This window comes from Diospyros lotus, chromosome 9 (assembly GCF_014633365.1).
Source record: "Diospyros lotus cultivar Yz01 chromosome 9, ASM1463336v1, whole genome shotgun sequence".
Taxonomy (NCBI): Eukaryota; Viridiplantae; Streptophyta; class Magnoliopsida; order Ericales; family Ebenaceae; genus Diospyros; species Diospyros lotus.
This window is the reverse complement of record NC_068346.1, coordinates 11,131,942-11,148,633: the sequence shown is the minus strand read 5'-3', so window position 1 is coordinate 11,148,633 and position 16,692 is coordinate 11,131,942. Positions and strand designations below refer to the sequence as shown.

Below are 16,692 nucleotides of genomic sequence, written 5' to 3'. Positions count from 1 at the left end.
TAGCTGTTCTATATGTTGCTGCAAAACTGATGATGCATCACCATAAAAATATTATGTTAAAAGTAGGATTGTGTCACTTCAAAGTTCACACTACAGCACAAATCACATTCTATCTTGTATTTTCACTTATGAAGTTTCTACTTATGTCTTTACCTAATTACCTTGACTAGCATGTCCAGCTTGAAATACCTAAAAGAACCCTACAACACTCACTTCATTACCTGAGTTTTCATTGCACACTCAGATATATGTAGCATCTTCAAAAGTTATATAGACACATTTGAAGCATTTAGTTTAATAACTGTTATGTGTATAAAATAAATTGTATGTATTCTACCACAAGTGTACAATACAAGCATATATATATATACATACATGTATTTAAAAATAAATACACTAATACTCCCTTACTTATCTTATTTAACACTCCCCCTCAAGCTGGAGCATATATATTAAGCATGTCCAATTTGATACAAATATAATTTACACGAGACCCTCTAAGTGACTTGGTGAGTAAATCAACCAGTTGATCATTGGAACCCACATATGTTGTAACTATATCCCCATAGAGCACATTTTCTCTAACAAAATGGCAATCAATTTCAATATGATTGGTTCTCTCATGAAACACATGATTAGAAGCAATATGCATTCCAGCCTGGTTGTCACAAACCAATTGCATAAACTTAACCTGCGTAACTCCTCAATTAATTGTTTCAACCACACTAGCTCACATGTTACGGCCATTGCCTTGTATTCAACCTCTGCACTGGATCTAGCGACAACAGTTTGCTTCTTACTTTTCCAAAAGACTAGGTTTCCACCCACAAATACACAGTATCCAGATGTGGATCTCCTGTCACTAGGTGATCCTGCCTAATTAGCATACATATATCCCACAATCTGACTGTGCCCATGATTTTGATACAATACACCCCGACCAGGGGTAGCCTTAATATACCAAAGAATACGGATCACTGCATTCTAGTGACTGTCACAAGGTGAATCCAAGAATTGACTTACCACACTCATAGCAAATGAAATATCAGGATGAGTGACTGTGAGGTAATTAAGTTTCCCAACTAGTCGACAGGTAGCGCCTAGGATCAGAAAAAGGCTCTCTTTGTCTCGGTAACAACCTGATATTTGGATCCATAAGGGTATCTGTAGGCTTACATCCAAGCAATCATATCTCCTCTAGCATATCCAAGGCATACTTCCTTTGACAAATATAGATGTCTTGCTTTGACCGAGCTACCTCAATAGCCAAAAAATATCTCAAAGGACCCAGATCCTTAGTCTGAAACTATCGGTGAAGATGTGCCTTCAATTCAGTGATACCAACATCATCATCCCCTGGAAATACCATATCATCAACATACACTATTAGAAGAATGTGGCGGCCAGACTAGGAATGATAAAAAACAGAATGATCAGCTTCACTCCGAGTTAACCCAAACTCTAGAACAATTAAACTAAATCGACCAAACCAAACTCGAGGAGACTGTTTTAAACCATATAAAGATTTCCGAAGGCGACACACCAACCCAGAGTCCCCTTGAGCAACAAAGACAGGAGGTTGCTCCATACACACCTCCTCCTGTAAATTGCCATGGAGAAAGGCATTTTTGATGTCCAGTTGATGAAAAGGCCAGTGAAACATAGCAACAAGGGACAAGAAAAGGTGAACATATGAGATCTTAGCAATAGGAGAAAATGTATCGGCATAATCAAGACCAAAAACTTTAGTGTATCCTTTGGCAACAAGGCAAGCCTTAAGATGATCAATCCAGCCATCGGGGCTAACTTTAAAAATCTAAACCCAGCGACATCCAACAGTAGACTTACCCTTGGGAAGAAATACGAAGTCTCAAGTCCCGGTGGAATGTAAAGCAGACATTTCTTCGACCATAGCAACCAGCCACCCTAGATAGGAAAGAGCTTCGAGAACAGATTTAGGAGGAGAAACAAAAGATAGGGAAGAAACAAAAGCAGAATATCTAGGGGATAAAGAATTATAGCTAACAAAATGGGAAATGGAAAGGCAAGTACCTTTACGAAGAGCAATAGGTAAGCTAAGATCAGAAGTCGAAGGCGATGAACTAGAGGAGGAAGAATGAATCAGCACAGGGGATGAGTCAGGAGACGGCTCCCTTGGACTAGCGACGACAGTCGGTGCTGCTTGGGCATGAGTTATGGACACCGTTGATAAACTTGAAGATCGGGGCGATCAAGGCAAGAGGCAAAAAATGGTGGAGACGGTGAAGACGTTGGAGAGGAGATGGTGTAAGGTCAAGAAAAGGGACAGGCAAAGGTAACCCAACAGACACAGACTTGGAGACCTCAGATGAAGAAGGGAAATAAGGAGATGACTCAAAGAAGGTAACATCCGCTGAAGCAAAATATCGAGTTAATTGAGGAGAGTAGCAACAATACCCCTTCTGAAGGTGGGAATAACCCAGAAAAACACATGAATAACCCAGAAAAACACATGAATAACCCAGAAAAACACATTTGACGGAACGAGCGGATAACTTATCACGACTTGGGGCAAGATGGTGAACAAAGCACATACTCCCAAAGATGCGAGGAGGAAGAGAATATAAGTCAACTCGAGGAAAAAGAATGGAATGAGGAATCTGGTCATTAAGGACAAAAGATGGCATGCAGTTAATTAAGTAACATGCAGTTAAGACAGCATCACTCCAGTATTGAAGCGGAACATGCATATGAAGAAGAAGTGTGCGGGCTATCTCAATTAAATGACGATTCTTGCGTTCAGCTATCCCATTTTGTTGTGGGGTTCCAGGACACAAAGTTTGGTGAAGAATCCCATTGTATGCCATATAAGATCTAAAGGGGAGAGACAAATATTCAAAAGCATTATCACTACGAAGAACACGGATAGGCAAATTAAACTGTGTTCTAATTTCAACACAAAATGTAGTGAAGGCTGAAAATAACTCTGAACATATTTTCATTAAATATAGCCATGTAGTTTGAGAGAAATCATGAATAAATGTTACAAAATAACGAAAACCATCTTTTGAACTGACACGACTGGGACCCCATACATCTGAATAGACTACTGAAAAAGGAGAACTTGCACGTTTACTGACTCTACTTGGGAAAGAACTACGACTATGTTTCCCAAGTTGACAAGACTCACACGGGAAAAAATACTAGAGAGATTGGGAACCATCTTCTTGAGATTGGGAAGAGATGGGTGCCCCAGCCGACAATAGACTTATAGTGAGGAAGTTGTCATCGTGCATGCCACTAAAGAAGCAAGGAGAGACAGATAGTAGAGACTGTGACACTCAAGCCCCGTGCCAATCATCCGTCCGATCCTCCAATCCTACACAAGAACAAAATCAGAGAAAAATGTTATAGAGCAATTAAGACTATGAGTGAGTTGACTGACAGAGGGCAAATTAAAGGATACATTGTGGTAAATGTAAAATAGATGATAATGGTAAAGTAGGAAGAGGTGATGCGGTGCCAATACCCGTGATTGAGGCTTGAGAGCCATCAGCCAATGTAACAGGAGGTAAGAGACTGCAAAGTTTGAACATGAGATAGGAGAGAACGATTACCAGACATGTGATTGGTGGCACTAGAGTCGAAGATCCATGGGCTAAGAGAAGATGAAGACTTAGTAAAGCAAGCAGAAGGGTTACCAGTGTCAGCAAGGGATGTGATACGTGAAGTAGCCTGTTGTGCTGCCTGGAATTGAAGAAACTGAGCACTCCCCCTCGGAGATAGTCATTTGTGAGGAATCACTGGGTGCAATAGATGTTTGACCCTCTGAAGCGCCTACAACCATGTTAACAGTACTGGTAGAGTGAGGTGGACGACCATGTAGGCGATAGCAAGTCTCTCTAGTGTGACCAAGACGATTACAATAGCAACATTGGGGCCGAGGACGACCACCACCCCAACGACCACCATGACAACCACAATCAATCGGGGTCGTAACAAGGGCAAAGTGATAACCAGGTACCGACATGCCACAATCAGCAGTAATAGAAGAGGCTCTAAGTAGCCTGGCAAATACCTCTGTTAAAGGAGGGAGAGAAGCACTGCCGAGAATCTGTGTCTTAACTGAGTCAAGCTCCGGTCTAATTCCATGAAGATAGAGGATAGTAAGCATTTGATCACGTTGTTGCTATTGTTTCTTGATATCAGTATCAAAGGGCATCGTTAAAGTCGGTAATAGAAGCTTGAAGTTTACCCAAATTTGTGGTCATACCAAATCAGCCTGTCATAAATTGAACAAAGCACCAATCACATCATAAATACGAGTGATGTCACTAGTATACAGCTCACAAGCCCGAGTCCATAGGGCGCTACACTCTCGAAGAGGTTGAAATATCGGCATCAAGCTCAACTCAATGGTCTACCACAATAAACTCAATAACTAAGCATCCACCTTCCGCCAAAGAGGTTGATCGCCCTCAGGAACAATTGAAATAGTCTTTAATAAATGATCCTCGAGGCCATGGCCAAGAAACCAAATTTCAACTGTAGATGACCAAGCGGAATAATTCTGTCCACTCAACTTCTCCATGGTAATAACTAGTGTGCCCAAAAAATGGGGAATGGTTATAGGTGTGGACATGGTGGAGCAGCTTGTGGATGAAAAGTGAGCTGGAGGTGAAGACATAATGCGGAAAGAACAGTAGATCTGGAGCAAGTTGGATTGCAAAACAAAAAGAAGGAAGAATAGATCTGGAGCAACGGCAGATCTGGGTAGATCTGGGCACACAAAAGTTGAAGCTGAGAGTCACCTAATTTGAAGACTAACGGCCAGAGTTGGGGTCGCCTGAGGATGGCCAGATCTAGACAGGCGCGGCAACGGCAACGGAGAGATGGCCAGATTTGGATAGGGGCAGCAACAGTGAGGGCGAGATCTAGGGGCGACCGGAAGAAGATGGTCGGATTTGGACAGACTCAGCGACTGCGAGATCGGACTCGGCCAGAAGAAGATGGCCAGATCTAGAGAATGAGAGCCGCGATATTAAGGAAACGGTCGCGTGACCAGTGAAACCAACGACAAATAAAGTGACCGGCGGTGATGGCGACGGCGGGCGAAGCGATTGGCGGTGATGGTGTCGGTTGACGGCGGCGGCGGCTAGGGTTTGGTTAGGGTTTTGAGGGCTCTGATACCATGTTATGTGTTAAAATAAACTGTATGTATTCTACCACAAGTGTACAGTACAAGCATATATATATGCATACATGTATTTAAAAATAAATACACTAATACCCCCTTATCTTATTTAACAATAACAAATTCCCCAATTTTGATAAAGAATTACGCTAAACTATTTTGGCAAGAATTACAGATGCTCCCCCCCCCCCCCCCCTCGCGAGCACTAAGTAGGTTCTTCTCTTTTCAGTGTGGTGTTTGGTAACTTGATGGAAAAACAAATCAATATTTTCTAAGATGAGTGAAAAACACACACAGAAGAAAAACAAACCCTAGACCTCTCCAGAAGTCCCACCTATTCCAAGAAAAAGTACCATATCTCTAGCTCTGCAATTATTATCCCATCCACTTGATGAACCATGTCACTTACAGTTTTTTCATTTGCAAGTGCACTACCAAGAAGCCAAACTCAATTCCCAATTCTCAGTTCCTCAAAGCTTCTGATTAGTTTTTTATTATGAAAAACTATACCTTTGAGTGAAATTTCAATGGTGGGCTATGTTTCATGGACTTCAGTGCATAACTTCTAGATTTGGAAGTGGATCCAGATAACAATCTTTTCAAACCCTTAAATCTTAGGATACTTAGCTGTGTATACAAGCTGGGCATGGATACTTGGACATGTTGTAAGCAACTAAATATATTCTAGAATAAATAATTGAACAAAACTAACCTAAGGTTGGAAAAGATGTGCTCGGGTATCTGTAAATGTTGTACCCGAGAGCTTAGAAAAATAAGGAGGAGACTTGAATAAAATGAGGACTGTTTTTCCTACTATTCCTTGATCTCAAGTAGGGTATTTATACGAGTAAATCTAATCTCTTCCTACAATACAAGAATACATGATAAATGAAATCAAAATAACTTTGAACTTAATTTTTTTTTTTTATAGGATTATCTGTGTGATCTCTTTCTTTTGAACTTAATTTTTTTTTTTTATAGGATTATCTGTGTGATCTCTTTCTTTCTTGGTGATCTTCTCATCTCTTATCTCTTTTAACTTTAAAACTTTATCCTCAACAACTTGATCACAAACCAAGCTTTATCCTTTATCTCTTATCTCCTTTTAACTTTGAAGTATCCTAACAACCCTACCTCTTAACTTTTGGCCATCTCATCTTCCCGATTTTTTTAACACTCCTCCTTAAGCTAGTGAATAGATATCAATCATTTCCAACTTGCCAACTAAGAACTCAAATGTTGGTTTGGATAGGGCTTTGGTAAGAATGTCAGCTTCTTGATCTTTTGTAGAGACATAGGACAAGTTAAACACCCTCGAGTCCATCTCATGTTTGATGAAATGTTTGCCAATACACACATACTTCATCCGGTCATGTTGTCTAGGGTTGTGAACTATGTTTATTGCTGATTTGCTATCAGTATAGGAGTTTGTTCTAGGTATATTTAGATCCCTTAGAAGTCTCTCAATCCAAATGAGCTCACACAAGCCTTGAGCAATTGCTCGGCATTCTACTTCAGCACTACTTTTGGCCATAACAAATTGTTTCTTACTCCTCCATGTCACAAGATTCACCCATAACTTGCTGTACTAACCAGTTGTAGATTTGTTATCTTTCGTTGACCCAGCCCAATCTGCATTTGCATACCCTTCTATATCTCGATTTTCACTCTTCTTAAACAAAATTTCCTTGCCTGGAATTCCTTTGAGATACTTTAAAACATGGTTAGCTGCTTTTAGATGTTGCTTTGTAGGTGCATGCATAAATTGGCTAATCACACTAACACTAAAAGCAATATCAGGCCTTGTGCAAGATAGATATATTAGCTTACCTACCAACTGTTGGTACTGTTCATAGTCTACTAGTGGATCATTCTCAGTGGCCTTTTGCCTCTAATTTCTCTCCAAATGAGTGTTAGCTAGTTTGAATCCAAGTTTCCCTATTTCTTTTGACAAATCTAGGACATATTTCCTTTGAGTAACAAATATTCCATGTTTGCTCTGAGCTATTTCCATACCAAGAAAATATTTAAGAGTACCAAGATCTTTAATCTGAAATTCAATCTTCAAGTGAGCCTTTAATGCCATAATTTCCTGATAATCTTCACTTGTAATTACAATGTCATTCGCGTATACAATCAGGATAGTTCTTTTCCCATTTGCTGATTGTTTTGTGAACAATGTGTGATTAGCTTGTCCCTAAATATTATCCAAAGCCCTTTAATGCAGTGCTGAATCTAGTAAACCATGCTTTAGGAGATTGTTTTAATCCATAGGGTGCTTTATTAAGCTTGCATACCTTGTTATCACCTTCTCCAAATCCAAGGGCCATTCTCATAAACACTTCTTCCTCTAGCTTTTCATTTAGAAATGCATTCTTGATGTCCATTTGATAAAGTTCCCAGTCCAGATTAACTGTAAGAGATAAAAGTACCTTAATTGAATTCATCTTGGCTACCAGTGCGAACGTTTCTTCATAACCAATCCCATATGTTTGGGTGTACCCTTAAGCCACAAGTCTTGCTTTATATCTCTCAATCTCCCCATCAAGCTTGAACTTTACAGAAAATATCCACTTACAACCCACAATTTTCTTCCCGTGGGGAAAATCAACCACTTCCTATGTTTTATTTTCCAAAAGTGCTCTCATCTCTTCATCCACAACAACTTTCCAGTTGTAGGGCTTCCTGAATATTCTTTGGAATCTCCACACTATCCATACTTGCAACAAATGCCTTGTATTGATTAGACAATTTAGTGTAGGTCAAATGATTTGATATAGGATATTGAGTGCATGACCTTACTCCTTTCCTACAAGCAATTAGGAGATTTAAGTCGTCAACTAGCATATCCTTGTTTGTGGGTTATGGACTATGCCCTAGTTCAAATGACTGTACAACTTGGGGATCTTTTCGTCTCCTCGAATAAACCTTGGTTGGTTTATCAATACTAGGTTCTCCCCCTCTAGTCAATTCTTGATCGTGTGTTGAAATTCAGAAGTTGGGCCATGGGAAGGTGAAGGTGAACTTTGAGGTGGTGGAGAATTTTGGTAGGGAGAAGAGTGAGATGGAAGCAAAATGGGTAGAGAGATAGAAGGATTCCAGTAATTATCTTCACTTACCTTCTCCCCCTGAAGAGAACTACAGGGAAAAAAGGCTTGGTTTTCACAAAAGGTAACATCATATGTAACATAGAATTTGTTTGAGGAAGGGTTATAGCATTTGTATCCTTTGGTAGTTGGTGAATATCCCACAAACAAACATTTAATGGATCTAGGATCAAATTTTCCCTTCTAAGGTTGCTGGTTATGAACATAGACACTACAACCAAAAATTCGTGTAGATAATGAGTTATGCAACCGAATGTGAGGGAAGGTATCAAGTAGGTAGCTAAGAGGAGTACAGCAATTAAGGGTTTTTGAGGGTAATCGATTGATAAGATAGGTCGCAGTTAGAATTGCTTCCCCCCAAAATGAATTAGGTACATGACTAGCAAACATAAAGGATCAAGCTACTTCTAATAGGTGCCTATTCTTTCTTTCAACCACTTCGTTTTTTTGGGGTGCATAAGGGAAAGAGCTTTAATGAAATTTACCTTGATCAATAAGGTATTGGTTCAAGTCATTTGTAAAATATTCTCTTCTATTGTCAATGCGCAAGATTTGGATGTTGGTTTGAAAGACATTGATAACATGTTTCTAAAATTGCTTGACAACGGTGCTGGTGTCAGATTTTTTTCTCATAAGGTACATGAGTGTGGTCATCAATAAACGTAATAAACCATTTAAAACTAGTCAAGGAAGAAGAACGAGAAGGACCCCAAATGTCACTATGTACGAGATAAAATGGTTTTGACATGTGATATGGATGAGGAGGATAAGTGTTTTTGGTTTGTTTAGCATAGATACAATGTTCACACTGAAATAGAGAAGGATCTTTATTGCTAAACAACTTTAGATACAACGATTTAAGGTAAACAAGACTAGGATGGCCAAGACGTTTATGCCAGAGCATTATTTCGGAATGAGAAGAAATTGACAAGGAAGTATTTTCAAGTAATGGAATAGAGGTAGAACCAGCACCAGAATGTAAAGACCATTTTTCTCCCTAGCATTACCAATCATCCGTCCTGGAGATAGGTCCTGAAACACACAAAGAGAAGGAAAGAAGATTATTGCATATTTTTGGTCTCTTGAGAGCTTACTAATAGACACAAGGTTGCAATTCAATTTTGGAATATGAAGGACGAAATTTAATCTTAAGCCAGATACATCAATAGAACCTCAACCCACTACTTTTGAAATTGTGCCATCCGCCACTGTGATTTCAATATCATCATCACATTTTTCATAGGTTAAAAAATTAGTTTGGGTTTTTGGTTATATGATTTGATGCACCAGTATCAGTAATCCACCCTTCATTGACATAGCCATTTGTAAGACACGAAATTCTAATATTACCTTTATGAGCAACAGTTGTCGTGGAGGATGCAACATTTGCTTCTTTAAGTAGGTGTTGATTGTTCAATAGTGTTTGTAAAAATTTTATTTGTTAAGCAGATAATTTAAATTACCAGATTTCTCCTTGTCATTGGTTGATTTGATGGTAAGGGCGCGATTGGGCTCATAATTTGTTACCCGTTGGTTACATGATTTCCAGTCAGCTGGTTTTCCATGTAGTTCCCAACATGACTCCTTGGTATGGTTGGGCTTATTACAATGACTGTACCCTAGCTGTTCCTTTCCAGCATTTTGATTGCGTTGATGTGATATTGGTGGCCTATTCTGATGGGTTGTCAAGGCAGATAAAAAGGTGTCCAATTTAGTAGAGGAGCTGGTAAGCATCACTCTTCTCCAACTCTCTTCTCTTCTAACCTCTGCAAAGACTTCAGGAATTCTAGGAAATGGCTTAGTACTTAATAACCTGTCACGTACCTCGTCCAAGTCCTTGTTTAATTCGAGAAGGAATTCAAAAATCTGCTCTTTTTCAAGCAGTTGCGTGAACTTGACACCATCTTCAGGACGGTTCCAATCCATATTGTAAAACAGGTCCATCTCCTGGTATAATTCAGTCAATGAATTATAGTATTCAGTGATTGATTTATGGCCTGGGCTGTTGAGGCAGGCTTTGGAATGGCACTGGTGACATACCCGGCCTCTCCTTTCCCTTTGAGCACAAGGAAAATGGACTGGAACCATTCACTAAAATTTGTGTTAAGAGTGATTTGAAGGGAATGATTATCAAGAGAGGAGGGCTAGACAGAGTTTGGAATGGATGAAGGGTTTTCCTCGTGAGATGTGGATGAAGAGGAGTTGGTCGCAGCAGGATTGGCCCAAGACATCACCTGCTCTGATACTATGAACAAAACTAACCTAAAGTTGGAAAAGATGTTCTCGGGTACCTGTAAATGTTGTACCCAAGAGCTTAGAAAAATAGGGAGGAGACTTAAATAAAATGAGGACTGTTTTTCCTACTATTCCTTGATCTCAAGTAGGGTATTTATACATGAGTAAATCGAATCTCTTCCTAAAATACAGGAATACATGATAAATGAAATCAAAACAACTTTGAACTTGATTTTTTTATAGGATTATCCATGTGATCTCCTCCTTTCTTGGTGCTTTATTTTCTCATCTCTTATCTCTTTTTAACTTTAAAACTTTATCCTCAACAACCTAATAACAAACCAAGCTTTATCCCTTATCTCTTATCTCCTTTTAACTTTGAAATATCCTAACAACCCTACCTCTTAATTTTCGGCCATATCATCTTCCCGATTTTTCCAATATTATTGGTTAGAAATGTACTTGTAAATATATGAAACATAGAGGAGAGTGAGACCTCTGTATCTTATTTAGGATTTAGGTTATGAGTTTGAAAGGAAATTCCTTGTATAGTTGTATCAAATGTGATTTTCTTTTTTTGTCTCAAATATCATTAAAATAATTGACTAGGGCTAATTTGACACAGGTGTTGAGTCTATGCCTAATAACTTCTGTAACAACCTTCTCCAAAATTTATCTATTTAATTCTTAATAAATCCATGGGATAGAATTTTTTCTTTAATTTGATTCTCATTTGAGCACTAAAGCTTTTACTCTTAGTGACCCAATGTCTCAAGTTATTGTTTCTCATATCCCAGCCGGATGTCATCCTCCAAGGGATAACAACACAATGGAATGCATAGCTGGGAACCTGCAGTCCCCATCGTCCAACAAACAGTGCGTACTAGGGACAAGATTTCCCTCCTCCCTCATGTGCTTAAGGTGATTGTGTTCATCTCATTAGGTCAGTTTAGTTTCCAGAGGCACTATTGCTGCCTTTTCCTTTCATTTTCCCTCATTTTTCAGTTCTCTAGATATCTTCAGTCCACCCAACAGTAGACTTATGGTTCCTCATAAAGACTTTGTCTGGGATATTACCTCTCACAGTCAAAGTCTGGCATTCTGTTCTTAACAGGCAACACTACAGTCTACTGCCACAGGTCCACAGTCAATGATCCAGAACTGCTGAACACCTCAATCAATTGTTCATCTCATAGTTGATCTTCCATAAAACCTCATTTCCATAGTCGACCTGTTGATCAACAGTTCATCCTGACAGCAAAGTTCTCAAGCTCTATGGAGCTGCACAGTCGACTCTAAAGTTGACTTTCAGCATTGATTGTCTTTTCTATCCCCCTATTACAACTGTGTCAGTCTTTTATCCCAGCCTCATTCATTATTTTGGTGATGCGCACTTACAACATGGTACTCCTCTTACCATTTTGTTCAACCCAACAAGCCTCCATCCCATCTGAAATGGTGTTCTGGTACTTAAATCAACAAAAATCATTAATTCACACATCATGTACAACACAATGACATTGTACATATATTTTGCTCAACATCACAATATCAAGGAGTTCATCATCTTGGTCACCTACCACCTACCATGGGCACTAATACATACCATCAAAACAGAAAATCATGTACAACACTATCCACAATATGTACAGCATGTTAAACCATGCTATACATATATAAAACCTTGCTCAGCAATGCACCGAGCCTTTTCACTGGGTACCCATTAGTCTCAAGGCTTTCCAATCCATACTCATGGGTTAACACACTCATCTTTGGGCAACCACTCACTTGTTCTGAGTGAAACCCAAGAGATCTCCCTCACCATCACAGGCCTTCGCTGACTCTAAGTCAAAACTCATGGAATATCTCTCCCTCTTCCATAGTTAACACACCATCTACAGGAAGCCCGTCAATGGCTCTAAGTCAGAACCCATGAGACAGTGCCGTAGCCCCATGCTTTTGCACACATGACCCAAGATCAGTTTGCATGTTCACTTAATGAACATATACAACAATATCCATGCATGAGACAACTGATGCCGAGTGAAAAACTTCATGAAAAATCATAACAATGCTATGCAGGTGCATGTATAATATAGAAAGAAAAAATGCAGATGGAGTAACGTCAACCACAAGACCCAACCTCACAGCAATGTCCTTTTTCAGCAAGCTTTCATGAACTCTCAGCAACCACACTGAACTCACAACATAACAACCTCTCTCAGCACGAACTCTATATCCACCTGCAAGCCTCAAAGCTAGCTGAAGGTTACAATCAGCCACAATAAACACACACAGCTTACAGCAAGCCTCAACAGAACACTCAGCAAAGCAGCAAGCACAAGCAAGAGCTCTCACGCACAAACAAAATGAGAAATCTCACAAAATTCCTAACTTCTGCCCCTGGATAGGAACAGAGTGCTGTAGGCTTGGTAATAGTAAGGCATGCTATTGTTTGCCTCTGTTTATCCAGCTTTTGCAGCCACTCAACTCAAACAGCTTTGGTAGCATCTTTGTGCAGAAAATCAGTCTTTTTCCAAATCAGCTTTCACCCAACTTTTTCTTTATTTGCTCCCATTTCTTGGAAAATTTCTCTCTTTTTCAGCAGAAATCAACCAATCAATCTCTTGCATCTCAAAATCTGCCTCCTTCAGCTTCATCAACTGCACCAACTTCTTTCTGGGGTTTGGTCCCATCTTTTTATTAGCCAGTCAGCTTTTCCTCAGTTTGAGCAACCCTCAACTCTTCTGCACATGTATGCAGCAGTTGTATCCACAATTCCACATTCCAGGCTCAATTTTAGCATTATCTTTTTTCCCTTGCTAATCAGCCAATGTTCTCTCTAGCATGATCAAACCAGTACCTCTCTGACTGCCCTGCACAGGTCCTTTTTAGCCACCATTTGCTGCATTTCCTCAGGTTTGCATAACCTCTTTCTCAACCATGCATAAACCTATAGATCCTCCCCTTTTGCCAATCAAAATCCTCGACAAAGGCTGCTCAATGCTGGTTATTCCAGCTATACAGAATAGCTGCCAGCAACTTAAGCTAAAAAAAAAGAGGTGGATTTGGTACTTTTCCTTTTTTGACCTTTCCCTTAACTTACACATATTTCAGCTATTTTAACACACTCATAAATTAGAGTGAGGTTCCACAATTACCCTAACACCCCGAAGTCCCTAATGATGTTCCAGGCATAACACCGCCACTCTCAGGTAGCCTATTTCAACCATAACTTAGTTACCCAACCATTCACCAAAATACATGCCAATCAACATTATTAAAATTAGATACATAACCTTAATCATTAAGGACACCGAACACATCTCCAAAATTGGATTTGGGATAAAATCTGAAACTCTACCAAGAGGGAGCAGTTGACTTCATATTGACTATTCACTTCCCAGATCTTAGCTGTTTACTCTGCAGGCAACCATCTTTGTTCATTGTTTTGTTTTGGACACCCACTGCACAGTCTACTTTAATCAACTGCCACCGCTACCTAGACCTAGTTGACTCCAAAGTCAACTCAGCTGGTCTGGCAAATTTGACTTTAAATCACCTCAAGCACACCCAAGCTCACTTAATCAATGGCCAATTCACCCACACTAGTCCATACTATGATATACTTACTAGAGACCAAAAAAATGGGTCGTTGCACCTTTGCCTTTGTTATGTCTATTAAAGACTTGTGCTTTAGAAAGAATAGAAGAGTTATGTAACACAATGGTAGGAGGGACCTTTGTCATCACAAGCACCCTATATTATAATTAGGTTCACAACTCTTCCATCTATTTATCACCCTACCTAATCTCATCCTCTATCTTTGTGCATCTATATATAAGCAACATAATATTAGTTGGATACAATCTGTTGAAATTTAATGTAGTTGGACCAATTCACCTCACTGTCAGCGTCTTGAAGTGTCTAGATTTGTTGAACCTTTCAAAATCTTACCATAGCTGGAACCTCCTAAGTCCTAAAAGTGAAGATGTTCTCCTAAATGGTTGTCCAAGGGTTTATTTATTTTTCATGGTAGATATTCTGATTGTGCAAAATGAAGCGATAAAGTGTAATTACTGTATCTAAACTTTTGGTTCATGCAGGCACAACTATTGCTCTCGTCTGTAATGGCCCTGCATGAAAAGGTACCATCACTCAGGTTTCTAATCATCTCCCATTTACAATTTCATGTTTTCTTTGATAATTGAAATTTCCTTGCAAATTAGTATCATTTATATCCTAACTACTGCTATGAGTAGCAACTGTCATTGGTCCCCCACATTATATTCTTTCATTACTTCACGATAGACCAAACCATAACTCTTGGTTTTTGAATGTACATGGACCTTTTCCCACCCTTGGCTTTCTTATCCTCGATTGGAAAGTAAATCAAAATGCTTGACATGTTGATTTCATCTTATTCCCACACAGACTGGAGTTATCAGTATGTCATCTCAATGAGATTGATTTTTCACAAAGTAGGCAGTTTTAAACTTGATAAATGGTATTTGGTCCAGATCCATCTGCACTTAGAAGGGAACATGGACTACCCATATTTCTTGTAGGCACCCATGGGAGTTGGAAAGAAGTAATTATCAGGTATCTAGCCTGCAGTAAAAGCTCCTATGTCCTTGGTACAATTGTAAAACAACCAACTAAGAATGAGTGCTTGGTCATAGATTTCTAAGCACTCCTGCAATAGATTGGTAGTAAAGAAAAGATGATGACTTGTGAGACATACCATTTGTTCAAACAACACATATTTTAACATTTCAATTGAGTAAGCTTCTTATATGTTGAATAAGAATTCCATATCCATTTTGGAATGTCCAAGCTCCATAGGAGCACCATAGGACAATTCCACAGTTTTCTTTGTTTTCCTAGACCAATTTAAGGATGATTGATTTGCATGTCATTACAATCATCAATGTACCATGCCCAATAGATTCATTGATCAGAAAAGCATAATTGATTTTGAACAAAACTGAAAAGAGCTGATTGAAGCAATGTTTGAAGAATACTCGATTAGAGAGGAAGAAAAAACTTACTTAATGGAATGGAAAACTGCTTCAATGATTTTATTGAGTATACGAATGGGGTATATGTACGAGAATTCCTCTACAACATCTCCTAAAAAACAGGAAAATTGAATTTCTTTAAAGGATAAAGTTTGTCACTAAAGCTGGACTTATCACTTGAAATCAAATGCCTCATTTTTCTTAGGAACTTACCTCTTTATTAGTTTAATTATTTGAATCTTCCCTTATCTCCAACCAGCCTTATCTCTTGGTCTCACCCGTATTCAAATTTATCTCCAACCAACCTTATCTCTTGGTCTTATCCATATTCAAACTTTTTGATTTGATATTCCAACAGATTTATTTCTCTCTTACTTTCTTCTCCAAGGAGTTCTCATGTAGAAACAGCATTAGGATTTCAGGCCTTGAAATTTGAGTTTCTCATGATTTCTTATGCTACATGATTACTAGTCTTGGATCAGATGGCTGGTTGAATGGGAAGAAAGAACCCAGATTTGAAACTTGAAGACATTCTGAAGACTAAATAAAATCATGTAATAAGGACAATTTTGACCTCTTTTTTCAATATTTGTAAGCAAAATCTTTCAAACTAAGTATATATTGATTAAAACCATGCAACAGGTAAATCCTAAAATGATATTTTGTCTAGAATTCCTAATAAGAAGATCCAACATTTTGGGATACATAAATCCCAAGAAAGAAAGAAAAAAACACTACCAAAGAAACTAAAAGAAGGAAAAAAAAACAAAAATGTAACTTACTGATCTGCTCGTGATCTTCATATATTGTTTGTATATCGTGTTTCATTTTCTGATTTGATATGATTGTATTTGCAGTTGTAATTGTTTAATTTTCTGTACATATTTCCTAAGCTAGTTTAGAAAACTACCTAATTAGACTTTAGGAAATTGCCTATACGAGTGATAGGCGTTTCCAGTACCCTTGGAATGAAGTATGATTGGATTTTTCCCTTCTTCTTGACATGGCATCAGAGCCTTAGGTTCCTACCCTCAAAGAAAGGCAACTTCTTGGTCATTTGTAGCGGGAACATCTTCAATCCAATCTTTTTTCATAACCTTAGAACCATGACCGACTCCATGGAATCCAGTAGCACCACTGAAGTCCCTTTTGCGGG

The 16,692-nt window shown here is 38.8% G+C and overlaps 1 protein-coding gene and 1 long non-coding RNA gene across 6 annotated transcripts in view; one reads left to right on the top strand and one right to left on the bottom strand.

Annotated features, from left to right (window-relative positions):
• The window catches only part of LOC127809753 (uncharacterized), a 55,583-nt gene that overhangs the window by 5,423 nt on the left and 33,468 nt on the right, over positions 1-16,692 (bottom strand). The window lies entirely within an intron of this gene.
• Positions 1-16,692, top strand: part of LOC127809752 (truncated transcription factor CAULIFLOWER A-like) — a 92,859-nt gene that overhangs the window by 47,662 nt on the left and 28,505 nt on the right. For both annotated transcript variants that reach the window (XM_052348784.1, XM_052348785.1), the window contains one exon: positions 14,622-14,663. In XM_052348784.1, the coding sequence (XP_052204744.1) occupies positions 14,622-14,663 (42 nt within the window). The remainder of the gene's footprint in view (positions 1-14,621; positions 14,664-16,692) is intronic.